Below are 9,439 nucleotides of genomic sequence, written 5' to 3' on the forward strand. Positions count from 1 at the left end.
TAGGGACAAAAGCTTGTTGGGGTGAGTTCAAGAGAAATGGGAAGTGAGGAACTGGAGACAGACTTTAGGTAACTCTTTCGAGTTCTATGAAGGAAAGGAAACGAACAGGACAGTAACTGGTGGGAATGAGAATGAGCAGTTTTTTCCAAGATGGAAAAAATAAAAGTTTATCAATATATATGAGATATACTGATATCAAGTTCTATGACACAGAGAAAAAGGGAGAGGATTGCTGGTATGTGATAGTGAAAGTGTGTGCAACTTCTCATACTGCTTCCATTTTCTCAGTAAACTTGGAAAGAAGATCAACAGCCAAGAGTGAGGATGAGAGAGGAGGTATGGCTAATCTGAGGAGAGAGGAGAAGGTACAAAGAAATCCTATAGGAGAGGAGGAGAATGCATAAACTGCAGGTACAGAATGACTGCCGGCGCAGCATAAAGGGCCCACCTTGAGACCTATAGATATGTCAGTGAGACTAACCTGGTGGTGTGCTTTTCACTGACAGCCATGATCAGCTGCATGTATAGGTATGCAGTAGGTAGAGAGCTGGGAGGAACCAGGACTACAGTTTTGGCAAGTGAGTATGATGAAGCAACAGAGGAAAGAGGGATTCAAATGCAAAGGGAACTACAATGACTGGCCATGGAATTTACACTAACGAGGGAGGGGAAGAGAATATCCAGAGAGTGAGGGACACTGAAAAGGTGATAGGATCAATAAACGGGAGGGCTAGTGGGATAGAAGAATTGCTAGGTAGAAAGTAAAATGGATATGCTAGAGAGGGAATGATTCTCAAATATATGTCTTCAATCACATCTCTCTCATCAGTTCCAAAACTAAAATACATCCAGCAGCCCACCAGACATCTGTAAGCGGATATCCCACAGTCATCTTAGACCAAGCACATCAAACTGAATATATCATTTCCCCTCAAACCTTCTCCCTCTTCCCAATGCATTTCCCACTCAATCTTGTGTTAGCCAGAAACCCAGGAGACTCTCCTGACTCTTCATCCCACTAACCTCCACCAACCCCAGGTTCTCGTGCTCATATCCAACCTAACAGGTCGATCACCAACATCTATGAGTTCAACCACCTAATGATTTCTCTGCAATCCATTTATTTTATCAGCCTCACAACAACTCCTTCATACTTAATTCAGGCCCTTACTTCTTACTAAGTCTCCTAAATTTTCTAATCTACTTTCCACAATGTCACCAGAGTGACTTTCAGATTTGATCGCATCACTGCTACTTAAAATCCTCTAATAGGGTCTCACCGCCTTTAAAATAAAAGCCAAGCTCCTGGGATAGGCCAAATGTTCCTGTAAGATCTGACTCTTCCTCCAACAATGTCCCCCACCCATCTTCAGGCTGACATGCCTTTTCTGAAGTCCCAAATCGCCTCATGTATACCTGTGTATGACAGCATTTTTCATATTGTAATTACTTATCAGTCTCTTCCACCAGGTTGTATGGTTTTTAAAGGCAAGATCCCTGGATCTCTGTCATAGTTGAATTTGACACCCCAATATCAGGGAGAATTTGGCATTAATAAGTCAATCAATCAATCAATCAAAAAAACAAATCAGGCCAGGCGCGGTGGCTCACGCCTGTAAGCCCAGCACTTTGGGAGGCTAAGGCAGGTGGATCACCCAAGGTCAGGAGTTCGAGACTAGCCTGGCCAACATGGCAAAACCCTGTGTCTACTAAAAATAGCAAAATTAGCCAGGCATGGTGGCACACGCCTATAATCCCAGCTACTTGGGAGGCTGAGGCAGGAGAATCGTTTGAACCTGGGAGGGAGGTAGAGGTTGCAGTGAGCCGAGATTGCACCACTGCACTCCTGCCTGGGCGACAGAGCAAGACTCCATCTCAAAACAAAAACAAAACAAAACAAAAAATCAATGGTACCATAATGCCAGAAGATTTTAACCTAATAATAGGACTATAGCTAAAAGCTGTTTATCCTTACCTGTTTACTGCTATACAAACACACCTACCCCTACTAGCAGAAGTACAAATATCATGGCCTGATTCCTATAGACACTGCACAGACTCAGACAAAAGAAAAAGATCAGCTGCTTTAAAGGAGTTATAATTGTGCAGAAAAGGGATTCTTTGGCATTTAAGATACTTCTTTTTTTTTTTTTTTGAGACGGTGTCTCGCTCTGTCCCCCAGGCTGGAGTGCAGTGGCGCGACCTCAGCTCACTGCAAGCTTCACGCCATTCTCCTGCCTCAGCCTCCTGAGTAGCTGGGACTACAGGCGCCCGCCACCGCACCCGGCTAATTTTCTGTATTTTTAGTAGAGACGGGGTTTCACTGTGGTCTCGATCTCCTGACCTTGTGATCCGCCCGCCTCGGCCTCCCAAAGTGCTGGGACTACAGGCGTGAGCCACCACGCCCAGCCGATACTCCTCTTAAAAATTTATCATCATTGGCCGGGCGCGGTGGCTCAAGCCTGTAATCCCAGCACTTTGGGAGGCCGAGACGGGTGGATCACGAGGTCAGGAGATCAAGACCATCCTGGCTAACACGGTGAAACCCCGTCTCTACTAAAAATACAAACGAAAAAACTAGCTGGGCGAGGTGGTGGGCGCCTGTAGTCCCAGCTACTCCAGAGGCTGAGGCAGGAGAATGGCGTGAACCCGGGAGGCAGAGCTTGCAGTGAGCTGACATCCGGCCACTGCACTCCAGCCCGGGCGACAGAGCAAGACTCCGTCTCAAAAAAAAAAAAAAAAAAAAAATTTATCATCATCACACGTCATTCAAAAATATTGACTGAGTTCCTACTGGGCTAGGTCCTACACTAGGCACAGGGAAAATACTGGTTAACAAAACAAAGAGCCCCTAATGGGCTTACAGTCTAATAATATCAACTGCTATTCACTAAGTACATACTACATACCAGGTATTAGGCTAAGCACTTTACATATATTATCTCGCTTAATTTTAACAACATGAGATAGGTACTATTACTATTCTACTTTAAGAAAGATGAAAATGAGGCTTAGGTATTTTATGTAACTTCCAAAAAACACACAGACAATAATTGGCCAAGTCAGTGTACTCAATTCCAAAGCCTTTAACCTGTACACCATTCAATCCTCTTACTTTCAGTTAGTAAAATACTAGAAAATGACCTGGTATCACATCATTACCAGAACATGATCCTCTCTCTCATCCTTCATTTAAGTATCTTGAAAGATGTCCATCCTAAGAGGACAAGACCCAAACCTCTATCAAGCTATCCATGCCACTGGAGGACTAACAAGAAGAGCCCACTGTAAGATTTCGTTTTTAAACTGGCTTGGGCCAGGAGCAGTGGCTTACGCCTGTAATCCCAGCACTTTGGGAATCTGAGGCAGGCAGACTGAATGAGCTCAGGAGTTCAAGACCAGCCTGGGCAACACAGCAAAACCCGTCTCTACTAAAAAATGCAAAAAATTAGGCTGGGCACGGTGGCTCACGCCTGTAATCCCAGCACTTTGGGAGGCCAAGGCGGGCAGATCATGAGGTCAAGAGATCGAGACCATCCTGACCAACATAGTGAAACCCTGTCTCTACTAAAAATACAAAAATTAGCTGGGCATGGTGGCACATGCCTGTAGTCCCAGCTACTCAGGAGACTAAGGCAGGAGAATCACTTGAACCCAGGAGGCAGAGGTTGCAGTAAGCCAAGATCGCACCACTGCACTCCAGCCTGGTGACAGAGCAAGACTCCATCTCAAAAAAACAAAAAACAAAAAATTAGCCAAGCATGGTGGCACGTGCCTGTAGTCCCAGCTACTCAGGAGGCTGAGGCAGGAGAATCACTTGAACATGGAGGCTGAGGTTGCAGTGAGCCAAGATTGCACCACTGCACTCCAGGTCTGGGCGACAGAGCAAGACTCTGTATCCAAAAAAAAAAAAATCCTGGCCTGTTATCATTCATACAGCTGGATTTTTTAAATGTTCACAAAAAAAGAAGAGGAGGCTAGGGTTCTTCAAAGACAAGGAGAACTTTCAATCAGGAAAAAGCAAATGTCTTAACAAAGAACTATTCAACCATTAACGGTTTATAGTGTTTTGTTTTGTTTCTTGTTTTTTAAGCAGGAAAAAGGCCAGGGAAAAAAATCAGGAGCAGGGAGCTAAAGAAGTAGAAGGACCCAAGATACTGGATTTCCAATTGCTTCCTCTTACTTTTTGGAAAGATTTACTGGCTTCTACGTGGACCAAACAAAGGAAAAGTATACTATTTCTCCATGTTTCGATGTTTTGACCAAGAAAGGAAAAAAAGGATCTGGTCAAACTCCAGGAGGCAAGGGTAAGCAAAATGACAGCAATGTCCCCTTGTCTATAGAAACATCACCTGGCTAACTAGACCAACATCAAGTAGATGATGAGCTCCTAGCAGCAGCAGCAAAAAGGTGTATCCACAGACAGGCAAGAGCAGCAAAAAACACTAAGATCATTAGGTAGGGTATTGGAAAGTCTGAGACTTAGTTTGTTCCCAGCTCTATTTCTAACTTGCTGTTGACCTTGAACAAATTACATAACCTCTCTGGAATCAGGGAGTTGAGGATTTACGCCCTTTCCATTTTCATCTCTCAATTCACACCTGGTTCTTCGTCCCCATCCCCGTATTTTTAGAAATCTATTTTAGCACCTATTTTATTTGAGTTACATGTTCTCTGTTCTTAATACAGTCTTTAGTCCCTCAACCACCTTGTGACAGATTGCCTAAAAACCAAAATAGTGTTGGAATATGGCACATTTGTTTTTTATATTAAAAATGCATAGTATTATATTTTAAATTTGCCCATAATCTCAAAGCCCTTTAAAAAATTGTTTTTTGTTTTCTGCATATTACTTGCCAGTTTTCCAAATGATGCTGCTGATTTATTTTTTTACTTGTCTACTGCAAATAAACACTACTTTTTGGTAATATTTAGCCTACATTTCATTCCCTTCTATAGAGCAACAACCATTGATGAAAAAAAATGCTCACCACTCATCTGGAAGCACTGACTTACCTACAAGAAGCCTTCTGAGTGGAATAGATGAATTCACATTTTCCATGGATGCAGTAACCATTGAGGTTTTCAGGGCAAGGCATGTGGTTTCCAATATAAACATCTTCTCTTTGATCACTAGCATCTTAAAAGAACATAAACCAGATCATTCAACAATGAAACGCAAGCTGAAAAATAAGGACTTTTCAAATGTTCTGAAACAGCAAACGAATGCACCTGCTGTCAACCACCTACTGGCAATTTGAAAAGAAAATTTATCAGATAAGGGGTTAGATAAGATCCAGGGTCTCTTCTAATTCCTATTATGCCATAAACACAGCAGGTAAACTGTTTAGATTCAAAGCATTTAAAAATACTTGCAGAATGTGACCGCTAAGAGTTACTGTTGTTTAAAAACAATATGGCAAAGAAAACTAAACACCTTTGCCAAAGAAAAAAATGCTAGCTCTAGAAGAAAGTTCACCTTTGTGACAGAGAGATGGTGTACACAGAAATGGCTTTTGGGGAATGAACTTAATCATCTATTTGAGGGCTATGAAATTGAAGCCAAAGAACACTGAATGAGAGAGAGCAAGTTATGGGATTCTGGAATTTTAGGGTGAAAGGTTTATTTTTGGAATGAAAATTATCAAGCACATTCATTTTTTTCCCAAGTGAAAACAGCTTTGCTGCTCTTCTCATATAGTTTTACTTAGTATATGGTCATTATTTTAAAAATTCAAATAATATAGAGGTTAAAAAAGAAATTCAAAATAACCTGAGATCTCGCTCTCCAAAAATAAAACACTATCAACATGTTGAAGAACATCTGCTCATACTTAAGTATAATGATTTGAACTGAAGTGAAGAAAAGGAAGAGAGTCAGGAAGGAGAGATGGAACGGGTCAGGAAAGATGAAAACATAGCAATTTGGTCTTTAAAACCAATCAGATTCATTCACTCATTCAGTCATTCTCCATATATACATCACTTACTCACATATGCACACACACCTACACAAATAAATTTGGGAATGAATTTTTATACTTTTTTTGGTATATGCACCAATACATTAATCCTAAGCTCAAAAGATCTAGAATTCCCCAATATTTACATGCCTGTCCATGTGCAGGAAAAATCCCCAGGCTTCCTGCCATTTCTATCTTACACAGTTCTAGCTAACAGATTCTGTGCACTACAGCCGTACCTTCAGCATACTACCCTCTTAAACCTGCGACCTCATAACTGTAAACTCAGAATAATAGGACCTATACTTCATGCAGTTTTGAGAGAATTAAAGGAGATAACAAATGCAAGTAAAATACCACCAAAACAACCAGCTATTGATACAGCACATCATGTAACATCACAGGGCCTATCTCCCCAAAATAGAAATAAAAGGTGCTAATAAAATTTTTTTAATGTTAATGGAAACAAATTAAGGAATGAAATAGTGAGTTGTATGTATGTGTATGGGAAAGATTAAAAGGAAGATCAAGGGAGAAGTGAGAATAGAGGTGTCAACTGTAAAAAAACCCTGAGAACCAAAAATACAGATTTTCTGAGGATAAAAATTTACATATAGACAGAAAAAAACCTTAATGATTATTAAAGTCAGTGATAGTGGAACTAAAGCAGAGAGAAACCAGACCAAAATGACATAATTTAATTTATGCCTAGAAAGAGAACAGATCTAAAAGTCAGGGAATCTAACATATAAATTCTCAATTTAAAAAATGTCTCTACTGCTTGGTGACCTTGTTCAAATCACTTATTCTCTCTGAGGGAGCTGAATGAGACCAGCACTACCCAACACAGGTATAGTACAAGACACATATGTAATTTTATATTTTCTAGTAGCCCAGATTTTAAAAAGTAAATAGAAACAAGTAAATTAATTTTAATCATACAATGTAATCCAGTATAGCCAATAAAATTTTCACATATTACCAATATTAAAAATTGAAATATTCTTACTTTTTAAAATAAGTCTCCAAATTCTGATATTTTACACCCACAAAAGATCTAAATTCTGACTAGCCACATTTCAAGTGCTCAATAGCCACATAAGCGTAGTAGCTATCATAATGGAAAGTGCAAAACAGATCACTAATTTATCATCTACTGATCACCTTATATATGCTGGGCACTCCGCTAGGTGCTGGGAATATAAAAATGAAAACATATCCTGTAGTCAAAGGGCTTATAAAGTCTCCTCCAGCTCCCAGACTATAATTCTGCCATGGCAAAACTCGGTTGCTATGATCCTGGGCACTTACTCCTCTATTATAACACTCACAGTACTGCCTGTTTTATTGCTATTTTGGTTTTTTAAGTCAGCCTCTACTATAGGACTGTGAGCTCCTTAATAATCTGGGTGCTTGTGTTATTCATTTCTGTATAACTCCTAACACTTAGAAGGTAGTACATATAATGGCTAAGAACACAGCTCTAGAGTCAGACTGCCTAGGTTTGAATCCTGGTTACAACACTCTCTAGCTGTGTGACCTAAAGGCAGTTACTTAACTATTTCTGGCCCTCAGTTTCTTAATCTGAGAAATGAAGATGACAATGACGTCTGCTTCTTGTAGAGTTGTTTTGAGGCCTAAATGAGATAATATATTTAGTGTATTAAATATGTAAGTGTGTACAGAACTTAGAACAATGCCTGACAAACAATAAGTACTTAACAAATAAGTATTACCAAGTATTATTTCGTGCTCAACAAATGTTTGTTAAATGAATAAATTCTAATTTTCTCCTGGTAAAGGGAGAAAAAAACAGTTATAAATTGTATCTTTGTTGTTTTCCATTGACAAAATTATTATCCAATAAAGGTTTCCATCTTGAATCCCTTCATGAACTAGACTGTCTGTAGTAGTTCTATCCTGTGTTTCCTAACAGAGGTCAAAACTTAATTATCGTATCTTTTATTTATTAACACTTGTGATCCAAGCAGAAGACTTTCCTAAAGTAATTTAGCTTTGATGAGAAATAGTTTATCAGAAACCAAATAACTGAAATCAAATATACTTTTCTTGCTACAGTTTTAAACTAAAAATGCCAGTCTACATTCCCCATCAGGCCATAAGTGAACTGAGGAAAGCGGTCATCTCCCATAGCATTTCTCAGAACATGGTCATGAAAGGGTGTAACAATGGGACTATAGAGAATAAGGTTATGCACCAACCTATGATAATAAAGTCCTATAAGGATAAAGTCCTAGTAATAGGACTATGCAGGTCTGTAGAGGCTGTGGTAATGTACTAATGTACCATAAGGAAGTTCTTTGAACAGCAAGGAATTTCAAGAATAACGCAGAGCTGAGAGCTATCAGAGAACTCAGCTAGGTGAAAGCAGTCAGAGAAAGTTAACTAAATTAAAAACAAGGTTTTGAGAAATTAATAGGAAAAGTATGGCACCAATAAACATATACTGAATGAATTAATGAAAGAATGTGGTATCAAGCTGTAGGCAAAGTGAAGCTGTATAAAACATGAACATGTCTAATAAGGCTTTGAAACTTCTGCCAACATCCAAATTCACAGCGTTTAATATTCTGCTCAATGCCAACTTTATTCATCCCATTAAACGTACATACTATTTCTGGGCATAGCTACATGCTCAGCTAAGCTACAGAGGATATTAAAAAAAAAAAAAAAAAGGCATGCATGGTCCTTGCCCTCAAGAAGCTTAAAGTCAATTCAGAAAATCAGCATATACACATGAAAAGCTGAATAACATAAGGGAAGGGGTCCCATGTGGCAGTTTACAATTAAATGGCAAAAGATGGCTTTATAACACTAGGTGCTATGGAAGTTCAAATTGAAAGGAGAACTCACTGGAGGCTAAAGGATTTATTGATAGGGTAGGATTCAAGTTAAGACTCAAAGCATAAATAGATTTAGACAGAGGAACGGTGGAAGCCAAAGGGAAGCTATAATGCACATGGCATTCTCAAGAACAAAGAGTAGCAACCTAGGTAGAGTATGATACATTCAGACTGGGGAAGGGTATATGTCAAAGTTGGAAAAGTAGGCTGAAACTAGATTATGGAAAAATTTTAATTCTAGGTAAGACATGTTTTCTTCATCATATGGACAAGGAAGACACTAAGGGCCTTTTGAAGACAGCACAAGGAAAGCCGGGTTTTACATGAAAATTAGTTGAGATAGTTGCCTAGAGCTGGTGGTTAAGTAAATGGGGAGTGACTGACTAATAATGGGTGTGGAAGTTCTTTTAGGGGTGAAGGAAATGTTGTAAAATTAGATTATGATAACACTTTTACAACTCTGTAAATATACTAAAAACCACTGAATTGCACACTTTATAAACAGGTGAACTTAATGGCATGTAAATGGCATCTCAATAAAGATATTAAAATAATTAACTGGATACCAGCATACAAGATAATGGGGCAGGGGAACTAGGAAGATTTTATATA

At 39.3% G+C, this 9,439-nt stretch overlaps 1 protein-coding gene across 1 annotated transcript in view; it reads right to left on the reverse strand.

The window, feature by feature from the left end:
* The window catches only part of TMEFF1 (transmembrane protein with EGF-like and two follistatin-like domains 1), a gene marked incomplete at its 5' end in the record, with an annotated part of 100,327 nt that overhangs the window by 12,011 nt on the left and 78,877 nt on the right, over nt 1-9,439 (reverse strand). Inside the window, one exon of the mRNA XM_011951030.1 lies at nt 5,017-5,140. Coding sequence (XP_011806420.1) covers nt 5,017-5,140 — 124 coding nt within the window. The remainder of the gene's footprint in view (nt 1-5,016; nt 5,141-9,439) is intronic.

The sequence above is a fragment of the Colobus angolensis genome, unplaced genomic scaffold (assembly GCF_000951035.1).
Source record: "Colobus angolensis palliatus isolate OR3802 unplaced genomic scaffold, Cang.pa_1.0 Scaffold313, whole genome shotgun sequence".
Taxonomy (NCBI): domain Eukaryota; kingdom Metazoa; phylum Chordata; class Mammalia; order Primates; family Cercopithecidae; genus Colobus; species Colobus angolensis.